General features: G+C 38.5%; 2 protein-coding genes across 3 annotated transcripts in view; both read left to right on the forward strand.

Annotated features, from left to right (window-relative positions):
* Positions 1-6,489: 6,489 nt before the first annotated feature.
* lhx1b (LIM homeobox 1b) lies at positions 6,490-14,661 on the forward strand. The gene is made up of 5 exons (XM_060912220.1): positions 6,490-6,659; positions 8,472-8,695; positions 9,066-9,340; positions 13,444-13,612; positions 14,318-14,661. The coding sequence occupies exons 1-5, from the start codon at positions 6,490-6,492 to the stop codon at positions 14,659-14,661; spliced, it is 1,182 nt and encodes a 393-aa protein (XP_060768203.1).
* A 6,530-nt stretch (positions 14,662-21,191) lies between these two features.
* The window catches only part of aatf (apoptosis antagonizing transcription factor), a 30,542-nt gene continuing 26,436 nt past the window's right edge, over positions 21,192-25,297 (forward strand). For both annotated transcript variants that reach the window (XM_060913057.1, XM_060913058.1), the window contains exons 1-4: positions 21,192-21,292; positions 24,084-24,251; positions 24,356-24,712; positions 24,896-25,033. In XM_060913057.1, the coding sequence (XP_060769040.1) occupies positions 21,208-21,292; positions 24,084-24,251; positions 24,356-24,712; positions 24,896-25,033 (748 nt within the window). In that variant the 5' untranslated portion in view covers positions 21,192-21,207. The remainder of the gene's footprint in view (positions 21,293-24,083; positions 24,252-24,355; positions 24,713-24,895; positions 25,034-25,297) is intronic.

Below are 25,297 nucleotides of genomic sequence, written 5' to 3' on the forward strand. Positions count from 1 at the left end.
AAGAGAGCCTGGTGAGGGAGCGTATGTTTATAGCTGCTATAATGTAAGTGACTTGTCTTGTTCTAGACTTACTAAAAATGTAATCATTGGCAATTTGTTGTGGTATAAAGCAAATAAAACAAAACTATCAGAATATATTCAACTTTGGGTAGTAACAGGAACCAAACTTCACATTAGTCCTTATCACACCACTCCAACGTTGATTATTTTCCTATCCCAGCACACCCCATTATCTCATCTCATCTCTCATCTCTTTATCTCTAGCTGTTTTATCCTGTTCTGCAGGGTCGCAGGCAAGCTGGAGCCTATCCCAGCTGACTATGGGCGAAAGGCAGGGTACACCCTGGACAAGTCACCAGGTCATCACAGGGCTGACACATAGACACAGACAACCATTCACACTCACATTCACACCTACGCTCAATTTAGAGTCACCAGTTAACCTAACCTGCATGTCTTTGGACTGTGGGGGAAACCGGAGCACCCGGAGGAAACCCACGCGGACACGGGGAGAACATGCAAACTCCGCACAGAAAGACCCTCGCCGGCCACGGGGCTTGAACCCGGACCTTCTTGCTGTGAGGCGACAGCGCTAACCACTACACCACCGTGCCGCCCCCCATTATCTATTATTCCTTATTTGGCATGTGTAGTTATTTTATCCTTAACATATTTGCCTTTAACATTTAATACCCTATAAAATCCAAAGTGCACAATGGACTGTAATAGATAATAATACTGTTTCTTACTTCCTGAACTAAATTACAAACCCATATGCGCAGACCCTGCGCTGCACGGGTTTATTTATCAAATGTTAATCAATTGTGTTTTCTGCAAATGAGACTGGCCCCACTGGGTTCCCATCTCATCTTGTTAAGACCAATTAGCAGCAATTAACACGGGCTAATGGGATGAAGTGGGATCCAAAAAACAAACAGTGGGAGCTCCTGTTTGATTACTGTGCATTGAATAAGAGCAGAAGAGACACAGCGTGGTGTAACAAAGTGCTTTGAGCTTCAAAACATCTGCAGAAAATCTTAAACAGACCACTTCATTTAAATATTCATCCTTGTTTGTTTCATTGTCTGCTTTTTATTTATATTTGAATGTTGCAACAAGGTTTTAAAAGCAATCCAAAGTAATGCGATAGTGGCAAACGTAACAGAACATGCGACTTCCTTAACATTATATGTACTACATATACAAGCCTGTATTTTGACAGTAACGTCCCATCCCTTTCTTTACATCTGAAATCAAGTGCTACATATTCAGACTAACAAAGAGTACATTAACATGTACAAAATAAAGTTTTCTGTGTTAAAAGCAAAATTGATAACTGATATTAGGTAAGACTTAGGTAAGACACTTGCGCTTGGTACTCATACTACAGTATGAAATGTTCATGGTATATTAAATGTACGTACTCATGTTGCCTTTTTTTGATGGCATTGAATATTTATTGTGGGGTGCCAGTATTTTTTGATTAAAATTTGATTTGCACTAATTGTGTCAAAATCACGTGGGGAAAAATGTGTAAATTTACATGTGAAATAAAATAAATATTGTGTAAAATCACAGGTGAAACTGGGTTGTGTAAAAATCACGTGACAAAGGAATCATTTGTAAAATCACATGGAAAAAAATAAAGATGTGCAAAATCACGTGGAAAAAGTTAATCATGTGTGAAATAACATGGGGGAAAACCCAATTTGTGTAAAAGTCACATATTAAAAAAAGAATGATGTGTAAAATCACATATGGAAAATGTAAATTGTGTAAAATAATGTGTAAAAACAGATTGTGTAAAAAAAATCACATATGTAAAAAATAATCATGTATAAAATCACATGTGAAAAACTGAATTGTGGGAAATAATGTGGGAAAAAAACCAATTTGTGTAAAAATTAACATATGAAAAAAGAATGATGTGTAAAATCACATGAAAAAGTAAATTGTGTAAAAGAATGTGTAAAAACAGATTGTGTAAAAAAATCACATCTGTAAAAAAGAGTCATGTATAAAATCATGTGAAAAAATAAAGCATGTAAAATAATATGAAAAAAACGATTGTGTAAAAAATCTCAGATGTTAAAAAAGAATGACGTGTAAAATCATGTGTCAAAAAGTAAATCCTGTAAAATAATGTTTAAAAAAAGATTGTTTAAAAATCACATGTGGAAAAAAATTGTGTTCAATTGCAGGTGAAAAATCCTAATAATGTAACATCACATGAAAATAAACAAATTGTGTAAAAATCACATATGTAAAAATGAATCATGTAAAATCACATGTAAAAAAAAGTAAAGCATGTAAAATAATGTGGAAAAAACAGATCGTGTAAAAATCATATGTGGGAAAAAAGAATTGTGTAAAATCACATGAAAATAAACAAATTGTGTAGAAAATCATTCATGAAATGAAAAAGACATGCACTTGATGTCAAAAATATGTTATACATAACATTTGAAGTGGCTCAAAACCCACATGTGATTATTAACTTGTGAATTTCTTCTCTTAAACAAACCCCCCAACAATATGCAGAGTCGCAAGTGTTTATCTGAAAGTTACTGCACTATAGTGTACTGTTTATGTGCAGTAGAGATCTTAACCACAGGATTGTGAAAGAAAAAAAAACAGGAATGAGGTCATGGGTGTGAATTATTATTTTGCCAATCCAGTCCTCTTCGGTTTTGTATGCGCCGTAACAGGGCGAAGGACGGAGTTTGTTTTATAGCCCATAGATCACACGGAGAGCGATGCTTTATTTCTTTCTACTGAGTGATGAATGGATAGATCACCAGTGTCTCGCACGCTTTTATGTTCAGAGTGTAAGAAGAGAATGAAATGTATGGCTAATATACATAAGCAGGGCATGGCAGAGCCTCAATACAAGACCGATGGCGAGACTTTATTATGGCTATGGCTGCGTCTCAAATCACATACCCTCGACATGCGCACTACAGGAATTATGGCTTTAAATAATGCTCTGTGTTCACATGCTTTAAATGTTACAGGTTTCCTGATTTACACACATCATTACAATGGATTCATCTCATATCACACTGATGGCACGACCTGCAAACCATCACACGGGACTCAATGGTGTCCACTGAAATCCAAAATCGACACATGACATCTGCATCCTACTGATATTATACTGAATCATGTGACTTTACATATCATTAAGTTTCCACATGTGATGTTTTTCCATGATTTGTAATTTTTTTTACCTGTGAATTTTCCACACAATTTATTTTATTTTTACACACTACTTGTTTTTGCATGTGATTATCACATGATTAATTGGTTTTCGTGTTATTTTTACACAATCGTTTTATTTTCACATGTGATGATTTTATGTGATTCATTTATTTCTGTGGGGTTTTTTCCAATTTATTTAATTTAAGATCTGATTTTTAAAAAGTTAACTTATTTTCCACTTATTTTTACATGATTTTCATGTAACTGATATAATTAATTTATCCATGTGATTTTACACAACAATTTTATTTTTACATGATTTTTACATTATTTTATTTTCACGTTATTTTGACGCAGCTATTTTATTTTCACGTGATTTTACACAATTACCTAACTTTCACATGATATTTACATTTTACATTTCACGTGATATTTGCATTTTATTTTCACGTGATTTTTACACAATTGTTTTATTTTCACATTATTTTAGCACAATTACTTTATTTTCACATGATATTTACATTTTACATTTTACGTGATATTTACATTTTATTTTCACTTGATTTTTACACAATTGTTTTATTTTCACGTTATTTTTAGCACAATTACTTTATTTTCACATGATATTTACATTTTATTTTCACGTGATTTTTACACAATTCTTTTATTTCCATGTTATTTTAACACAATTTATTTTCACATGATATTTACATTTTATTTTCACATGACTTTTACACAATGATTTTATTTTTACGTGATGTTTACACAATTATTTTATTTTCACATGTGATTTTAGACCATTCTTTTATTTTCACGTTATTTTTACACATTTTTCGCATGTGATTTTTTCCACTATTGTTTTATTTTCACATGTGATTTTTACACGATAATTTTTTACGTGATGTTTACACAATTGTTTTATTTTCACATGTGATTTTAGACCATTCTTTTATTTTCACATGTGATTTTTACACAATTATTTTTCGCATGTGATTTTTTCCACGATTGTTTTATTTTCGCATGTGATTTTTGCACAATTATTTTATTTACATGTGATTTTTACATGATTATTTTATTTTCACATTATTTTTACACAATTATTTTATTTTCACGTTATTTTAACACAATTACTTTACTTTCACATGATATTTACATTTTACATTTACATTTACATGATATTTACATTTTATTTTCACGTGATGTTTACACAATTATTTTATTTTCACATGATTTTAGACCATTCTTTTATTTTCACGTTATTTTTACACAATTATTTTATTTTCACATTATTTTTGCACAATTATTTTATTTTCACATGGTTTTTTACATTAATTCATTACGCATGTGATATGCGTTTATTTAGAAATAAATATTCAAAATTCTGTGTGTGTGTGTGTGTGTGAGAGAGAGAGAGAGAGAGAGAGAGCACTGAACTTCCAGATCGAAAGCTGCAGCTCTAATCCCGTTCAGATCCATCACTCGGTCATATCCCGGGATATCTGCGGTGACCAGGATCCGGTACCAGCTGCGTGCCTTCTGTTCGCTCCGTTATCTGGCGCTTCCTGGCGCGCGCACATTTTGCCCTCAGCGCGCGATAGCGTCTGAAACCGGACTCTTTGCTCTGATGTTTATTGATTCCCTGCAGAATAACGGCGCAGAGACGCTCAGTGCAGCCGAGCTGGAAACTGTGGCGCTGCTTTTCTCTGTAGTTTCATATCAGTGAACCTGCAGCTGGGGGAAATCAGCACCACTGCAAACTCGTTCATCATCATCATCAACAATAATAATAATAATAATAATAATAATAATAATAAAAACTCGTATGAAACGACTTGTCATGTGAAAGGATCTGCTCCTGATTTCACTCCCATTTCATCTCCCACTTGTCCTGTCCTTATCTTCAGGTTAAATGAGATAAAGCTTCATATAAAGAGTTTAAATGGATGGCAATGAGGTCAACAGATTGTTATAACATGTTCTCATTTCTGTTAAAAGGTGGTTTTATACTCATTGTTTATCCATCAAACCTCTTTTGTCTTCCAGCTGTATATTATAATCACAGCCCTGTTGAATCCTCGATTCTGATTGGTCAGTATATCAGGCTGAAATTTAAATAATATGTTTCTATTAAAACGCTCGCGAACAATCGGCTCAGCTCGTAGTAAAAGGGGGCGGGGTTACTGTTGATAAGTTTAATTAGCTACGATTTTATTCACATAAACTGGATTTTAATCGAATGCCAGTTATTGATATAAATAATTCGTGAAAAAGTACCTCAGATAGATACATACAAAATATGTGAAGGGGAATTTGGAAGTTGATTTGTATATGAGTTGTGTGTTTATGTTTGTATAATAATTATGAGATATTTTTGAATACTTGCATTATGAGTAAACCACATAACTTGTCCAAATTTAACTCCTGAAACAGATGTGTGTTCAGTATTTTAGGAGCAGAATCTCAGTACAAACTGATTATTATTATTATTATTATTATTATTATTATTATTATTATTATTATTATTATTATAGCAGCATTGTGTCCTAAACGCTTTCCTGTCGGACCTGTAGTCCACTCTGTAGGGTGCAAACTATCAGTTAGGCAGTGAAAGTAAAAATAAAAGTGTTTGGCTCATTTCTGACCCCAGCCCTTGTTGTCACCTCTCTACACGTTATCCAACTCTTTGGTTCCAGTCCAAACTTGTCAGCCAGACGGCTGGCACCGGTCCAGCGAGACTCCAATCTGATTGGTTCCGGTCCAAGGTGGCGCCCTTGTCGCCTAGTCAGGCTCAAATCTGATTGGTTATGGTCCGTCGTGGCGTCACGCAGGGGCGGTGGGCGGGGCTGTAGGACTCAGGCGAGTTGGCAGGCTCGTGCCAGTGTAGAAACCTGTGACGGGTACGGAGGAGCGCGCGCGCGCTAAGTGATTGTAGTTGAAAGAGTTCAGGCACTTTACATTCATGCAGCTTTGCATTTGTGGGCGTTTTTTGAAATTGGGTACAAAATGGACAAAAAAATGGACAAAATAGCAAAAGAAATAAATATTTAGCTATATTTTAATCCTCCATGCAAGGTTTTTGTAGACTATTTGCACAATTTCATCTCAGGATGATTTGTCTGCGAATTTTTCAAGAAATCTCATTCGGGATGTAAAGTCGGATTAGATGAAGAACCCTTCTCAAGGACTTCTCATCCACTTGGACTGAAGAACCTTCCGCTTGTCCATTTCCCCCCTTGCAGTTTGTAGTGCATCAGCTCTCTGCGTGTTTGTGGCCTCTCGGCTGTAAAGATGCTCCAGTGCGCCGGGTGCGAGCGGCCCATCCTGGACAGGTTCCTCCTCAACGTGCTGGACCGAGCCTGGCACACCAAATGCGTCCAGTGCTGCGACTGCAAGTGCAACTTAACGGAGAAATGCTTCTCCAGAGAGGGCAGGCTTTACTGCAAAACAGACTTTTTTAGGTAAGCACTCAGCTCTTCCCTCTAAGGCATGGAGGCAACACGCACGGACCTTCTTCATCTTCCAAATATTTGTTGTGCGTGTTTTGTGATCATTAGGCTGTAAGAGTGTTTATAAAATCAGCAACGTGCCATGATCACTTTTGTACTTGAAAATGTTCTTTAAAGCAGAGTCCTGGGATAACCATGTTTTTGTCTTCTCTGGACCTTAATAGACTGCAGCTTCCCTTTTATTATTATTATTATTATTATTATTATTATTATTATTATTATTATTATTTTACTAATTAATCATTCCAACCACAAATGTTCTTTATTTAGCTCATAATTAGGAAATTAAAAAAAGAGTATATAATAATAATAATAATAATAATAATAATAATAATAATAATGCATTTTCATTTTACTCTTAATTTTTTTTTCTTATATAAAGCAAACTGGGTGTGTGTTTGTTTTGTTTAGATATAAATTTTCATTCTAATTACAATTGAGATTTTTTTTTTATTTCAGGCAAGAACTTTTTTTTTGTCTCCCCACAGAACATTTTTAATAAATTGATAATTCTTTAACAATATTTTTGTTGCTTAATAATATATATTTATGTAACAATAATAAAAAAAAACATTATTACATAGGCTAACAACAACAATAATACATTCTTACCATTAATGTTTGTGTGTTTGGGGGAACAGTAAAAATGGTTCAAGATTTTTAATTACTATTAAAAAAATTTTCTGCGAAACAAATCTTATTCCAAAAACCGTTTTAAAATTATTATTATTATTATTATTATTATTATTATTATTATTATTTGAATGGAATTCTGATAAATAAGCTATAATTGTCATTTTGTTATGATCTTGATCCAGTGCCTGTTTTCTTCCCTTATTTTGTTCTCTTTTATGCTAAAACAAACCGACAAATAAATACAAGAAATTTACACTTTATGATTTAAAAAAAATTATATTATATTATATTTTATATTATGTTTAATATTTTTATTACGGTTAATGGTTTTATTTTAACACGCTTGTTTTTACGCACTCTCTGGACAAATTAAAATACACACGCACACACACACCTCCAAAGCTCAGTGCAAATCTGTTTTCCTCTCCATCCCCAGTGTGCATGAAGCTGATCTTTCCTCGCACACACTCCTCCGTGTTTGTCCCCGAGGCTGTGCGCGAGGAGAAAAACACGATAAGAGGATTAGAGCAATAAGAAAGCGGCTCGGGATGAATGAATGAATGAATGAACGAACGAAGAAGAAAAAGGGGAAAAAACCCGCATGTTTGTTATCCGTTTTAAGAAAAAGGAGTGGGGAAAAAAAGAAAGCATTTGTGTAAAAGTGTAGAAGTGATACGACGCGGCACGCGCTCCCGGGTGCGTTTCATGGGATTTTCTCTTAAATAAATCCATCACAACACAATCCGCAGCGATTTTGTCCCAACAATGTGGCTGCTGTGTTATTTCGCACTAAATTAAACCTTTATACAGTATTTACGGTATTTATTGTATGTATTGTCTCGGCTGCGCGTGACATCCATCAGTTCCGCATTGCAGATTTAAAAGAGTAAACAAGCCACAAATAACGTCACGTGGCTTTCGATATTAGTGCACGCGCAGTGCGTTATTATAAGCTTCAAAATACATATTTGAAGGTTTAAAAAAAAAACCAAGCTTTTAGATATATAATGTATGCGTTAAGATCGTTTTCACGTGCTTAAATTAAAAAAATAATAATAAAAGATGCACGAAAGCTTTTTGTGCAAAGCCTTAATAATCATTGGTGTCGCGCACTCTGTCTCTGTGCAGACGGTACGGCACTAAGTGCGGAGGCTGCTCTCAGGTCATCTCCCCAACCGACCTCGTCCGGAAGGCCCGAAGCAAAGTGTTTCACCTCAACTGCTTCACGTGCATCATATGCAACAAGCAGCTGTCCACCGGTGAAGAGCTCTACATCCTGGACGAGTCGAAATTCGTTTGCAAAGAGGATTACCTGAGCAACAGCACGGGCAAAGACTCAAACCTGCTCTCCAGTAGGCTACGCGTGCATTTTATAAAGATATACAGTATCAGTATTCTAAATACACAGCACGTGATGTTTGTTTGTTTGTTTGTTTGTTTGTTTTTTAAATAATGCATCCTTAATTATTAACTTTGCAAGATGGTGTTAGGAGAACATCTATAGTTCTAACATGCATTGTGCACGTGCCACATGGCCAATATTCTTAATACGTTAATTATTAATTAGTTATAGAGTATATTACGGTACAAGCTGCTCAGGTGGGCTTAGGTCAGTAAAGAAAGTATTAATAATGCTCTTTTATATACAGGCTGTATGTCATTATTAATATGATGATGATGATGATGGAATCATTATTACTATTATTATTATGATGATGTCAGTAACGACGTGCAGTGAGCCGAGCCTGTCTCCGGACTCTCAGGACCCGCAGGATGATGGGAAAGACTCGGAGGCGGGTCACCTCTCGGATAAAGACACGTGCAGTAATGAGAACGAGGAGCAGAGCGCGGGGGCGAAGAGACGCGGCCCGCGCACCACCATCAAAGCCAAGCAGCTCGAGACGCTCAAAGCGGCGTTCGCGGCCACGCCCAAGCCCACGAGGCACATCCGGGAACAGCTCGCGCAGGAAACCGGCCTCAACATGCGGGTCATTCAGGTGAGACCGAGCCATAAGGTCATCATCATCCTCGTCGTCGTCATCATCATCAGCAACAACTTGTTTGTTCAGTGTTTACAAGAAAGTACCTGAAAGAATCAAAAGGTACCACTAGTCATCTACTTTGTTGTAGTCTCAAAGGTCAGGTGGAATTTTTCAACCTAGGTTAGAATTTTTAACCCAGTTAAAATAATTTGCTGTTTGTGTTATTAAAGGTGACTTCCTGTATATCTAGGGCTAGGATTTGGAAAGACTTTGTATTTCAAACGACTTGATGACGTAATAAGGCCAGACTCATTAATATATTCAAAATATACAGTATATCACTTTTTCCCTTGCAACTGTTGCTGGTCTAGTGGTTAAGGCGTTGGATTCAGTATTAGAAGGTTCTGAGTTTGAATCCCAGTTATGTATGAAAGACGATGTTTAGAAAAAAAAGGTAGACAGACAAGAAGAAGTGCTAGGTAGGCAGAGAGGGAAAAAGAGAGACAAAAGAAGTGATGGGAGCTCCCTTTTAAGAACCTTAGATAATCCAAAATTTTACCTAGGTTGGAAATTATGCACGAGGTTAAAATTTTTAACCCAGGTAAAAAAAAACAAAAAAAAAAATCACCTACGCTGATTTTTTTTTAAACCTGTAACATTTATATATATATATGCATTAAGCTGGGTTTTTTTTTTTCATTTTGGAATTGAAGTTAAACTTCAAACAACAAAAAACAAACAGAAGTGGTAAAGGGATTTGGTGAAAAAACAAACAAACACCAAACAACCCAAATGTTTTTACTTTAAATGTTTACAAAAAAGGAAATGAAGAAAAATATAGAAAAGAATAAAAGTGTTGCTATTAGTCACATGTTTTTGGTTTTAGTGTGTAGCTTTTTACAGTGCATCAAAGGTGGTGGTGGTTGTTGTTTTTTGTTTGTTTGTTTGTTTGTTTGTTTGTTGTTTTGCTTTTTTTTTTGCATTTAACTCCTTGTTTTTGTATGATTGAAGTTTGGAAATAACATGAACCCCAAACAGCAACAAAGCAGGCATGGTAGACAAAAGGTTAAATAAATAATCTTTTTTTTAACTTTCATTACCAAAAAGTAAACAAGAAATCAAACAGCTAATAAAACAAAGGAAATGATGCAACCACCAAGACCAACTCTGTTCTTGTTTTAAAATTTGGTTTCCAATATTTCTCACCTTTGAACAAACAACAAACATCAACAAACCAACAAAACATGAGTGATAGGTAAAAGGTCAAGCAAACAAACAAACAAACAAACAAACAAACAAACAAACAAACAAACAAACAAACAAACAAAAACACCACCACCACCACAACAACAACAATCCAATTAATTTTTCCTTTCAGCATTTACTAAAAAAGAATGTTGACACATGAAACAAATGAGACATCAACTTGGTTTTGGTTTTAATGTGTTGCTTTTTAGAATATATGTTTGTTTGTCTGCTTTTGTTTGTTTGTTGAGGTGGAGTTTGGATCAGATCTGTACCAAAAAAAAAACCAGAAATAGTAGAACGTTTACAAATCAACACTTATTTGGCCATAGTTACTTTCTTGTGGTTTTAATCTGTGCCTTTTTAAAAATATGCATTACAATTAAAATAAAAAAAAAAAATCTAGATTGGATGCAAAACCACCAAAATTAACCAAAAAAAAAAAAAAAAAAACATTTTCAGATTTGAAAAAGCTGATATGGGTAAGTACAGAGCTTGTATGAGTATATTAATTACTGTTTTAATTGTTTTAACGGTTTTAAATTTTTTATTTGGTTTGGTTATTAGGCCATGATGAAAATGGATAACAAGTTCAATCTGAAACAATGCTGCTGCTGATGCAAAAAAAAAAAAAAAGGCGGGGGGGGGGGGGGGGGATGAACAGTAAATAAGGAAAATGAAGCAACAAACCAAACCAAGAAAAAAAAAGAAAAAAAGAAAGCCATCAGCTACTTTATAGCCTACAATTATTTAACCAGATTGTTCAATTTGATATTGGACATTGTTTGATTGAGGCTAAGTATTTTTCTATGTGTTTCTTTTTTCATGTAATGTAGTTTTCCATGCATTCATAATCATGTCCTGTGATGTGATTTATCATAATAACCATAACCTATTGATCATCCAACCACTGAACCTGTGATCTATCTGCATATCCTCACTATCACAAAAGTATCATAAAAGCTCTATCACAGGAACATTTACTAAGCCCCAGGCTCTATTGTGCAGCTCAAGGTCATGTTTCATGTTTACATCTTATAATATGGATTTAAAAAAGGAAAACGTATGTACTTTTATTTGTATAATGCTTAACATATCCAGTAACAGTGGAAGCTAACTGATAAACAGTCGACGTGTTTACAGTAGCGGATCGTGATGTACGATATGAGTTGCTTATTTTTAATCCAGATGTGCGCTTTATACAGTATCAGTGCTGATGGTGGAGGACCAACAGACAGAATTGTCAGAACTCGGTTCTCAGCCATCACTGACATGATGGAGCGATAACGAGAAGTGTAATCCATCACATCCATCAAAGAAGGAGGAAGTGTGTGTGTGTGTGTATTATATATTCAAATGATAACAACAGTCTATGGGTCTGATTATTTTTCATCCACAAACTAGGGGGATGTACCTGGTAGATAAATCTAAAATATATCCAGCATGACCATCTGATCAGTGTGCACTGAGTAATTGTAAAATAGTTTCAAAATACTGTATGTCTAAAGCAAAAATACCAAATGGAAAAAAATATGTTTTTGTGAAATTATCTTTTTTTAATACAGTAATAACTTAATAAATTATATTATATATACATGTTGAAAATATGAGAAAGAAATGTCTAATTAATGAAAGACAGACTTCATATAAGTTACTCAGAACAAGAAAACACACACACACACACACACACACACACACACACACACCGGGCCTGTTGTTTTACGTTGCTTCATGGCTTTGTCCCAAATCACATGCTACTAGTTATTAGGAGTGTAAACATCAGACGAGTTGGATCAAAGTAATGACTGATCATAACAATCATAAATCGATTATTATTGATTATAATGGACCATAAATTGATTACCAATAACAGACAGCTAGATAGTGTAGAGGGAAAAATCACGTTTTGAAAATAATGTGTAAATATGGCTCTGCGCCACTACTGGATCTAGTGCCACTCCCAATTCCTGTTGTTTGTTGCTGTTTTTTGTGAGCAATTGTCCTTATTTAACTCTGTCTTTATTCTATTACATTTTATTATATTCTAGATTATTATATGTTTCTATATTCTATATTATTATATTTATTATATTCTATTTTTATGATAGCTGTCTTTATTCTCTTATATTTTATTCTTTTTTCTTTACTTAACCAATATTTATCTATATTTTACTCTGTACTTGAGCTGCTTCCACTCCTGAATTTCCACTCATGGGGATAAGTAAAGGAATTATCTTATCTTATCTTATCTTATCTTATCTTAAATAAGTGAGCAAGATGATTTGCCCATAACTCTGACACTAGTCTATAAAAAAGTCCTTCCCTACGTCATTATCATTCTAGAATGAATGGAAGGCCTACTCCAGATTCTGAACAAAGTCGGCCATGTATTGATCGTTTCGTATCATGTCATGTCATATATGATGTCATGTCATATATCATGTCATATCATATGTCATATATGATGTCATATGTCATATCATATATCATGTCCTGTCATATCATATCATATCATATCATATATCATATCATATCATATCATATCATATCATATAATATCATATCATATCATATCATATCATATATCATATCATATCATATATCATATCATATCATGTGGAAGCCTTAGGTACATAACTTAGACTAAATGAAGAACCCTTAAGCGTTTTCCATGTGGGAAAGGCCTTAAAGAACATCTGTCATACACTACATACAGTACATATCAAAAATGGTGAACAAGAAGTACAGTCCTCCTAGGATACTGGAATTAGAATTATTCAAGTGTACTATTTTGACCTACTATTTAGTATGATATTACACAGTTTGTACTGTAGCCATGGTAACCACTGACCAGTTGTATTTTTTTTGAGCAGGTATGGTTCCAGAACCGGCGCTCAAAGGAAAGACGTATGAAGCAGCTGAGTGCACTGGGGGCGAGACGTCACGTACTGTTCCGCAGTGCGAGGAGAATGCGGGCACTGGGGGAGCGAGTGGAGCCCACCGAGCTCATGATGCCCAACGGCCACTTCTCTTATTATGGAGGTGAGATCACCTTCCTGCACCAAACATGAACATCCAGCAGAAGTAGTCATTTCTTATAACTGAGCAGGTGCATCAACTAAAATGTGTGGTCCAGCTACATAAAATTCCTCACTACCATCCAGATCCAGAGGAGCAACTAACTAACTAACTAACTAACTAACTAACTAACTAACTAACTAACTAACTAACTAACTAACTAACTAACTAACTAACTAACTAACTAACTAACTAACTAACTAAGCAAGCTATAAATAAGCCACATGGATTTGAAGTGGTTATGGTTTGTTTTGCACTGGAACTTCACTTTTAACTAGGGACATATATTCCAAACAGATGAGATACATTTGCTTTGAATTTTAAGTGAAGAATAAACACACATTTTTCTTTCTTTCCAGTTGTCAATAAATATTGGTTTTTTTCAATAACTAATTAAACAAGGGAAGATAAATGAATGGCAAATCTATGAATGCTTGGAAAAACTCTTTCCTGTGTTGATGAGCTGCCTTCAGTGAAATAATTTACATAATGATTGAGAAGCTGTATGTTTTAACAGGTTTGTTGAATTATGGCCAGTTTTTCTTACATTAATTTGACTCTTAAAGAGTATTTTTTGAATGTACAGTTCCGGTAGCTATCACAGTGAAAGTTGAAACCCATGGTCTATGATGTACAATAACGCTCAACCCTGACCTTACATCTCTCCAGATTATCCAGGCGAATACTATGGACCAGGAGGTAACTATGACTACTTCCCTCATGGCCCTCCATCCTCACAGGCCCAAACTCCAAGTGATTTGGGCTACATTCCCTCCTCAGGCCCAGCTGGGACTCCACTGGGCACCATGGACCATCACCATTCTGGCCATCATCCCTCAGGAGAGAGCCAGTGTTTTGGTGAGATGGTGCCACAGCATCCGAGCGACTCCCCCAGCCCGGAGCACAGCATCTCGGCGGACATGAGCAGTGCGTTCACCTCGATTAGCTCACTCAGTGCTAACGGATACAGCTCTCAGCCTTCATCAGAAATGAGCGAAGGCACCGTGTGGTAGCTGTGAGCGTTCGGGCCAAGAGACGTGGCCAAACAGACTCAGGTTTAATACAGCCTGTAAAAAACGGACCTGTTCTTAGCATGGACATTTTGATTGATCCATTATGTTATGTATTTATTTAATGTATTTATCTATTTATGGCTACTGTATAACTTGAATTGGTTTGTTTACATTTCTATTTATTCCTTTGGCAGACAGTTTTATACAAAGCCCTTTTATTACAGATTTGCAGAAACCAGTGTCGGTCACGGGATCTGAACCAATGAACTGCTGTGTATCCCTGATCGACTGCATAATAACATTAAATGCCAACAATGGTTCTGTCAATCTGACAGTAGCATTATTTTTTGTCCTGCCAATAACTTATTTATTTATTGATTTATTTACCTACTAACTTATTTATGTCCATGAATACAAAGGAGCCATGGTATCTACCGTTTTAACTGGCTTATTACTAAATAATGGTTTATTATTGCTAATAAATCTGCCGATTTTAGCATATAATAGATGGTGACTGTTTGCCAAACATGTCTGGACATGTTCGTTTTGTTCACTTTGTTCTGTACCAGTTGCATATGTTATATTGTATTATAATTGGAAATCTCATTTCATTTAAGTTGTCATGTGAACAAAACCCATGTGTGCAGTTGCTTTTTCTTAGGAGCCTTACCAAATGTCATGCCTTTGAAAAGGAAACTTTAAAACCATTCGTCAGCCCTTTATTTGAAATTAAATCCAACTTCAACTCTGAAGACAAAGTTTCTTGAGTTCGCTCATGAGCTGTGGTGAATAAAGATCAGATATTTCCATCAGGGATTTTGTATATACTGGATACCCCTCCTGAAAATACCAGCTTGGTCTGACCAGCTACCAGGTGCCAAAATACAGTACTTTTTTTTTGTGCCAGCTGGTTAGTGCTAGGAGAAAGGAAAGAGTTTCTGAATTGCTACTGCGACACTGTAAACAAGTTAATTTCATTAGAAAATCTTAAACATGGCGGCACGGTGGTGTAGTGGTTAGTGCTGTCGCCTCACAGCAAGAAAGTCCAGGTTCGAGCCCCGTGGCCGGCGAGGGCCTTTCTGTGCGGAGTTTGCATGTTCTCCCCGTGTCCGCGTGGGTTTCCTCCGGGTGCTCCGGTTTCCCCCACAGTCCAAAGACATGCAGGTTAGGTTAACTGGTGACTCTAAATTGAGCGTAGGTGTGAATGTGAGTGTGAATGGTTGTCTGTGTCTATGTGTCAGCCCTGTGATGACCTGGCGACTTGTCCAGGGTGTACCCCGCCTCTCGCCCGTAGTCAGCTGGGATAGGCTCCAGCTTGCCTGCGACCCTGTAGAACAGGATAAAGCGGCTACAGATAATGAGATGAGATGAGGTGAGATCTTAAACATGTATTGATTTTTTTAACTTAAATAATTAGGAGCTGGAAAATGGTTTACCAAATGGCAAAGGCAGTCTACTAGTTTAACCAGCTCAGACTGTTTTTTGGCAACTGGTATTTGGTCAGACCAGGTTGGGTTTTTCACCTGGGACGTAAAGAAATTTTGTAAAATAAATATCCCTTTAATAATAACAAAATGAAACATTTCTACACATTAAAAAATGACTATAAAAAGCAGTACACCACAACGAACTCCATCAAGACAGGATGTGTTCGTTTCTACTTACAGAGCAATATAGAGTACATTAAAAAAAACAGGACAAAATTTTTCTTTGATGATTTTTATATTTGTGTGGAGACCAAATGTCCCCACAAGGATAGGAATATTTGACTGGTTTGACCTTGTGGGGACATTTGGCTGGACTCCACTTGGAAGGTCAAACCTACTTTTCGACAAAAGCTACAGCTTTTATTTTAAAAACATTTAAAAAAGAGCCAAAATGTTTCCTTTTAGTTACTGAGGTTAAAGACTAGGGTTAGTTTTAGGTGTAGGTTTAGTCAAGAACGGTCCTCTGAGAATCCTATAAAGGTGTGTGTACGCTTGTACTTGGTACATATTGAGTCAAGTCAGTTTATTTGTATCGTGCTTTTAACAACAGACATTGTCGCAAAACAGCTTTACAGAAAATTAAAGACTTTAAATATATGAGCTAAATTTATCCATAATAAATTTATTTATCCCTGATGAGCAAGCCTGAGGCGACGGTGGCAAGGAAAAACTCCCTCAGACGACATGAGGAAGAAACCTTGAGAGGATCCCGACTCAAAAGGGAACCCATCCTCATCTGGGTGATAACAGATAGCGTGATTATAAATAACTTGCTTCTATAACTGTGCAACCTGGAAATTCATTATAGTTTTAGCATGAAGTCTATTTTGTTGAAGTTATCCACTGTTCACTGCTGGAGACTTGAGTGTAAAACTGTTCAGGACAACTGCAGTCCGAAAGTTACCATTGCAAAACTGTAAGTGTTCAGACCCATCTTCCAAGTGCATCTTTTGACTGTCCATTGGGGCCATCCTCCACAGGAGCGATGTGATGAGACATGATGTGATTGAGGACAGGAATACATTTTTTACTAAGAGTTTAGACATTTTTGGGAAGTGAAGACATTTTGGCTGGTCCTCAGTTCTTCAAACAGCTGTTTGAGGGGTTAAGATGTTGTTTCAAGTTTCAGGTTAGAATGAGGTTTAGGTTAGCGTAAGGGTGAGGTTTGGGGTGAGGCATTTAGTTGTGATGGTTAATGTTAGGGTAAGGGGCTAGGGAATGTATTATGTGTGTGTGTGTGTCCCCACAAAAATAAAAGTACGTACATTAGATTAATATGGGACAGCCTTGGGCTGAGGTACCCTTGAGCAAGGCACCTAACTCCCAACTGCTCCCCGAGGTGCTGTTAGCATGGCTGCCCACTGCTCTGGGTATGTGTGTGTGCTCATTGCTCACGTGTGTGTGCATGTGTTCACTGCTTCAGATGGGTTAAATGCAGAGAGGAATTTCACAAGCCTGTGATGAATAAAAGTTGTTCTCTGTGTGTCCACAAAGATTACGTTAGGTTAATATGGAACAGCCTTGGGCTGAGATGCCTTTGAGCAAGGTACCTAAAGCCAGTATCTCACTGGGCTGCGACAGCCTGCGACTAGTTGGAGACACAACAATTGCGATAAAATATGCGAATTAGCGACAATTTTCACTTGGAATCACACTGAATTGATATTCGCATATTTTATCACAATTGCTGTGTCTCCAACTAGTCGCAGGCTGTCGCAGTCCGGCTTTCCCTCGGCAGGCAGGAAAGTAGAGGAAGCCTCACGGAAACTGACTTGAGAAGGGTTCGCGACGGCTTTGCATGCACACCAGCGATGCATGTGCGGCTATTTTGATAGAAATTTTGTCGCACGAATTTTTTGAACATGTTCAAAATTTCAGCGATGAAGGAACGACACTTTGTGACTCATGCGAGGAAATTGAGAAGCCCCGCGAATGTTTCAAACACTTTTGAAACTCTCTCGCAAATGACATTCGCAATTTGTCGCAAGCTGTCGCAGCCCAGTGAGATACTACCCTAACTCCCAACTGCTCCCTGGGGCGCTGTTAGCATGGCTGCCCACTGCTCTGGGTATGTGTGTGTGCTCATTGCTCACGTGTGCGTGCGCATGTGTGTGTTTACTGCTTCAGATGGGTTAATAGCAGAGAGGAATTTAACAAGCATGTGATGAATAAAAGTTGTTCTCTGTGTATATATATATATATATATATATATATATATTCTTCTTTTGGCTACTCCCGATTAGGGGTCGCCAAAGTGGATCTTTCGTCTCCATTGCTCCCTGTCTTCCACATCCTTCTCTACCACACCTGCCACTTTCATGTCCTCACTCACCACATCCATGTATCTCCTCTTTGGCCTTCCTCATTTTCGTGTGCCTGGCAGCTCCATCCTCAACATTCTCCTTCCCACATGCTCTGCATCTCTTCTCAGGATGTGCCCATACCATCTCAGTCTCATCTCCCTTAGCTTAATTCCCAAGCTCTCCACATGTGCTGTCCCTCTGATGTGCTCGTTCCTTATCCTGTCCAACCTCCCATTGCAAGCCTTAACATCCTCAACTCCGCCACCTCCAACTTTGCCTCCTGTCTCTTCGTTAAGCGTACGGTCTCCAATCCATACATCACAGCTGGTCTCACTACTGTCTTATACATCTTACCTTTCACTTTTGCTGGGACTTTCCGATCACAAATGACTCCCGAAATCCTTCTCCAACTGCTCCACCCTGCCTGCACTCTCTTTCTCACCTCACTATCGCAGCCCCCATTTTCCTGCACAGTTGACCCCAGGTACTTGAATTCACCAACTTTCTTTACGTCTACTCCTTGCATCTTCACTACACTCTCATCCCCATTCTCACTGATGCACATGTATTCTGTTTTGCTCCTGCTCACCTTCATTCCTCTTCATTCCAATGCATCCCTCCATCTCTCCAAACCCAACTCAACCTCCTTTCACCACATATCACAATATCATCCGCAAACATCATGTTCCATGGTGACTCTTGCCTCACTTCGTCCGTCAAGCTATCCATCACTATGGCAAACAAGAAAGGACTCAAAGCAGATCCTTGATGGAGTCACACCTTCACCTTGAACCATTCAGTCGTTCCAACTGCACACCTCACTGCTGTTTCACTGTTCTCATACATGTATTGCACCACTCTAATATACTTCTCATTCACTCCACTCTTTCTCATACAATACCATAACTCATCTCTCGGCACTCTACCGTATGCCTTCTCCAGGTTTTGTGTGTATATATATATATATATATATATATATATATATATATATATATATATATATATATATACACACACACATATATATACACACTACCGTTCAAAAGTTTGGGGTCACCCAGACAAATTTGTGTTTTCCATGAAAAGTCACACTTTTATTTACCACTATAAGTTGTAAAATGAATAGAAAATATAGTCAAGACATTTTTCTGGCCATTTTGAGCATTTAATCGACCCCACAAATGTGCCGCTCCAGAAACTCAATCTGCTCAAAGGAAGGTCAGTTTTATAGCTTCTCTAAAGAGCTAAACTGTTTTCAGCTGTGCTAACATGATTGTACAAGGGTTTTCTAATCATCCATTAGCCTTCTGAGGCAATGAGCAAACACATTGTACCATTAGAACACTGGAGTGAGAGTTGCTGGAAATGGGCCTCTATACACCTATGTAGATATTGCACCAAAAACCAGACATTTGCAGCTAGAATAGTCATTTACCACATTAGCAATGTATAGAGTGGATTTCTGATTAGTTTAAAGTGCCATTCCACCATTGGATGTATTCTTTGGCATAAAATACAATATATTTTATGACAACATGACTAGACAGAGAAATCTTTTAGCTTCAAAATGATATATCAAACATAATTTTTTGACATCGACAAGTATATTAATTTTGCGACCAAAGTCACCTACCCTTTTAATTTCCGCGCGGTAGTGAAACGTGATGTCATCGGCAGGTTCCCCTTCTTGTGTACCACGTCACGTGTGACGTGGCACAGATTATCAGCAATGGCGGATAGAACGCGATTTCCACTTGTCGATTGCTGTGCCGATATTCACCATCGACCGTCTCCTTTGGGCATCACTTGCTATTTTCCTTCGCTTCTTTTCCGAAGCTGACAATCGCGTTCTATCCGCCATTGCTGATAATCTGTGCCACGTCACATGTGACGTGGTACACAAGAAGGGGAACCTGCCGATGACATCACGTTTCACTACCGCGCGGAAATTAAAAGGGTAGGTGACTTTGGTCGCAAAATTAATATACTTGTCGTTGTCAAAAAATTATGTTTGATATATCATTTTGAAGCTAAAAGATTTCTCTGTCTAGTCATCTCATCTCATTATCTCTAGCCGCTTTATCCTTCTACAGGGTCGCAGGCAAGCCGGAGCCTATCCCAGCTGACTACGGGGAAAAGGCGGGGTACACCCTGGACAAGTCGCCAGGTCATCACAGGGCTGACACATAGACACAGACAACCATTCACACTCACTTTAGAGTCACTAGTTAACCTAACCTGCATGTCTTTGGACTGTGGGGGAAACCAGAGCAAACCCACGCGGACACGGGGAGAACATGCAAACTCCGCACAGAAGGGCCCTCACCGGCCCCGGGGCTCGAACCCAGGACCTTCTTGCTGTGAGGCGACAGCGCTAACCACTACACCACCATGCCGCCCCTGTCTAGTCATGTTGTCATAAAATATATTGTATTTTAAAATTTATTTAAAAATACATCCAATGGTGGAATGGCACTTCAAAGTGATCTTCATTGAAAAGAACAGTGCTTTTCTTTCAAAAATAAGGACATTTCAAAGTGACCCCAAACTTTTGAACGGTAGTATATGAGAGAGAGAGAGTCTTCAAGTGAACAACTAAGCTTTTGCAGATGCATTTCTTCTTCTTCTTCTTCTTCTTAAAAAAAATCAAATAGCGCTTTCAGTTTTACAGAACACACAATTGGCGCGCGGTTATGGCGTTAGAACTGGAAAGGCGCCTAGTGATGACGTAGCAGGCAGGCAGCACAGTGAGAAACATGGCGGCGTCCATCTCAGAGCAACTCGCGGATTTGTTGAACCCGCTGCCGAATTTCGCAGACCCCGAGGACGACCAGGATGACGGTATTTTTTAAAGAGAAATATCTGCTCCTTTTAAAAATTGCGCTTATGGGGTTTTTTTTTCTTAAAATATAATTAAAATTTTAAATGCGCGTGAGCTGCGTCGCACGCTGGGAGTGAATGGCTTGTTGGTTAAATCCTAAATAGCTCGCAGGTCCACATATACGTGCACTACTTAGGGGATGACCGGAATGACGTGCGCGCGCTATATAGTGTATTAAATGTCCTGTAGGGACCAATTCAGAACACAGCCGATAACTTTACTTGTTGACAATTCCATGTGGTTGTGTTTAGTGTTCAGCCTAATTATGGCACTGAGATTTAAATTTTATTTCTTGACTGTTGAACAACTTTCTAAAACATTTAATACTTGTACAAAACATACCTGAGGGGCGCTATGTTCTCTTTATAGGGCACCTATCTAGTGAAGGAGCAGCAGTTAGGCTACATTTCAGCCTCTAATAGAGTTTTAGTTGAGAATTTTTCTCGGCTTGATTGAGCTATTGCTTGTTTCTTGACGCCATTTTAACTAATATTGTGTCACGTGGTCATTGCTTAAAAACAACAACCCTGTGATGCCTGATATACAGATGTTCTTAAAGCGAAACTCCACCTGAAATACATGTCAAGTTTATTTGTATAGCGCTTTTAACAATAAACATTGTCGCAAAGCAGCTTTACAGAATTTGAACGACTTAAAACATGAGCTAATTTTATCCCTAATCTATTCCCAATGAGCAAGCCTGTGGCGACGGTGGCAAGGAAAAACTCCCTCAGACGACATGAGGAAGAAACCTCGAGAGGAACCAGACTCAAAAGGGAACCCATCCTCATTTGGGCAGCAACAGACAGCATGTCTATAACATTAACAGTTTTAACATGAGGACAGTTTCGTTGATGTTATAACTCTTCGTTGATGGAAACTTGAGTGTAAAATTATTCATGATAACTGCAGTCCTAAAGTTAGCAAGTCAACTTTAGTCCTCAGCCATAAAAGCATTACTGTAAGAGTCCAGAGCGTCCTCCAGGTATAACCCTCAACTGTCCTCATGGGGCCGTTAAGCGTGTTTTTATATTGAAATATTTGTGATTGTCTTTCGTGATTCTGATGTGCTATCTTTTTGTATTTTTGTCATTCCTGTTGGAAGTTAGGCTAGTGGTTATATGCCACGCTGATGTCACAGCGAGACAAAGTTCTCGCCAGTGTAGTTAGAACTCTGATCTCAGACATGAAGGATAACACCCAGGTTCTCTATTGCCGCTTTTCCACTACAAACGCGGCTGAGCCGTGCCGAGTCGAGCTGAGTCGAGCTGAGCGGGGCTGTTGGAGTTGCATTTCGACTACAACCGCGCTGAACCGTGCTGGCTGGAAGTGGGTGGACACATTGGGTGGAGTTAGCGAAAGTGGGTGGACGTCAGGTGATGTCGTTAAGCAGCGCAAACAGTGACATCAGTGACAGTGGCGGAACAAGTCAGAGCCGGGCCGGGGCAAATGACCGGGCCCTTTATTAAAGCTTATCATAACATCATTTTAGGCTACAAAATGTCCGCAACTGCGGTGTTTACCAATTTCAACACTACGGGGTGCAACTATGTTATTTAGTACATCAAGTCCTTCAAACGAACATGTAACTCAGAAACAAAAAACATTAGGATACTGTACATGGCTCATAATAAAACATCAATAGCCTATACTGCGCACATTATTTGAAGGGCATACGAATGAGCGCTCAGAGGTTGCAACGGTGACAGGAAGAGTCAGAAATAAAAGGAGGGCGGTGCAAACCTCACTGAATGCACTGTGTTTACCAATTTCAACACTACGGGGTGCAACTATGTTATTTTGTACATTAAGTCCTTCAAACGAACATGTAACTCAGAAACAAAAAAACATTAGGCGACATACTGTACATGGCTCATAATAAAACATCAATAGCCTACTGCGCGCATTATTTGAAGGGCATACGACGAGCCTTGCGCTCCGCGAACTCGTCCACGATGCTCTGTATGTCACTGATTCAGTGATCTTTTAAGCGGTAGTCTCACGACCCGGAGAGTAAACAATAAACATGGAGGACATGGAGTCGTTAGTGTTGCTGGTCTTGGTGCTGTGGCTTGTTGTCACCGACAACGCGGACAGATACTGGCAAGAGCGTATAGATGAGGCGAGGCGCATAAGGCTTCAGAAATTCTCGTAATTCGTAATTATTCTTCTTCCGGGTTTACGGTGTTTACAGATCCCAGCGCGCTCGCGGGGCGTGTGTGGGCATGTGAGGACACTCCTCCTCACCAATCAGTGCACAGGGGAGTGTCTGCTCACGCCCCCAACCTCACTCGGCACGGTTTGGCTCGCTTCAGCCCCACTCCAAAACCGTGCGAGTTTTAGGGGCAAAGCAGGGCTGAAGCGAGCTGAATCGTGCTGGTTTTTGGTAGTCGAAACGCGAGCCGTGTCGGGCTGAAGCGAGCTGAAGTGAGCTGAAAAAGGGTAGTGGAAAAGGGCCATATGAGACAATGATGGTGGTTTTAGCACAAAAGCTACAGCTTTGGAAGCTAATCTGTTTGAGTAGATTATACAGATGAGGAAGTGAGGCAGCTGGACAAGACTAAAGCGCCGCCGCATCACCCTCTTTAGACTGAAATGAAGCAAGGGTTAAATCCCACTGCGCTACTACCAGCATGTAGAACAGTATTTTGGGAAAAAGAGAGAAATGACCATAAACATGTCAACTCTGAGTTTTATTACAGAAAAATCTTGGACGATGTTGACAGGAAGATGTTTGTTTCATTTGCGTAGAGACCAAGGCCAGAGTCATAGACAAGTTTGATGAAGGAGGTGATGATGAAGCTCTCCCAGCCAGTGGACTACGGAAGAGAACCGCTGTTTTACTGGCAGATTCGGATAAACGCTATCGTGGCAAAGTGACGTCACGCAAGGAGCTGCAGCAGGAGTTTGATGGCTCTGGTGTGTAAAGCAAAAAGTCTTTTCTCTCTGTGGCGTAAAAGCTTAAAAAGGATTTATCTTTTTTGTTTTTTCCTCTTAACGGATGCACTTTTTAAAAATTTCAGCCACTGAAGATGAGGAGGAGGATGACGATGAAGAGGAGGATGTTGAAGATGAAGACGATGACTTCAGTGATGATGATGGTTTGCAGGTGTCCAGCTTGGTGTCCAAGATGAAGGACACTGACCTGAACTTCCCTAAAGAGACAGACTTCTGTGAAGTCATGGAAGGCATGGACGACCTGGGAGAGGACGAGGATGAAGGGGAGACCGATGCTGAAGAAGAAAGCGAAGAAGACTCGGAAGAGCAAGATGATGAGGACAGTGACAACAATGCCGACAACTCAGGAGGTGTGATGACCTTCTCGAAGGAGAAGGTGGCTGAAGAGGTGGAGAAGGGCAAAGCAGTGAAGAATCAGCTTGGTATGTAGTCTGAGTAAAGGCGAGCAGGGAATTATGGGTGCAAAAATGTATTTTGAGAGAGTTAAGACTTGGGGAAAAATAGCAGCAAGTCGAACAACCTGTAACGGATATTAAAATACACCGTACTTTTCTAATGTGTCTTATGAGAGAGAGGGTTTTTTGTGTCTTTTTTTGACTTCACAGCTCTTTGGGACCTGATGCTCAAAGGACGAATTAAAATGCAGAAAGCCCTTGTGACTGCCAATCAGCTTCCTCAACCTGACACGTTCCCAGAGTTCAAGAGCAAAGGCGGGGCCGACTACGCCAGTGCACTGAAGAACAGTGAGTGCATCTTGTGTCTCATTTCTGATTGGTCAGAAGGTGTGTGTGTGTGTGTGTGTGTGTGTGTTTGTTTGTTTGTTTGTTTGTTTTTTGTTTATTTCCACTAACTATAGTGCTAGCTCACCTACAGAGACTTTTATGGTTGAAATCTCGACATAAACATCATTTAAAAGTCTTGTCGTCATGGTGAGACATTTTTGAATAAAGTCTTCATAACAGTTGGCGCTCAAGCTGTAACTTGTAAGTCTTCAGGGTAGAGTTTGT

This window comes from Neoarius graeffei, chromosome 28 (genome assembly GCF_027579695.1).
Source record: "Neoarius graeffei isolate fNeoGra1 chromosome 28, fNeoGra1.pri, whole genome shotgun sequence".
Taxonomy (NCBI): domain Eukaryota; kingdom Metazoa; phylum Chordata; class Actinopteri; order Siluriformes; family Ariidae; genus Neoarius; species Neoarius graeffei.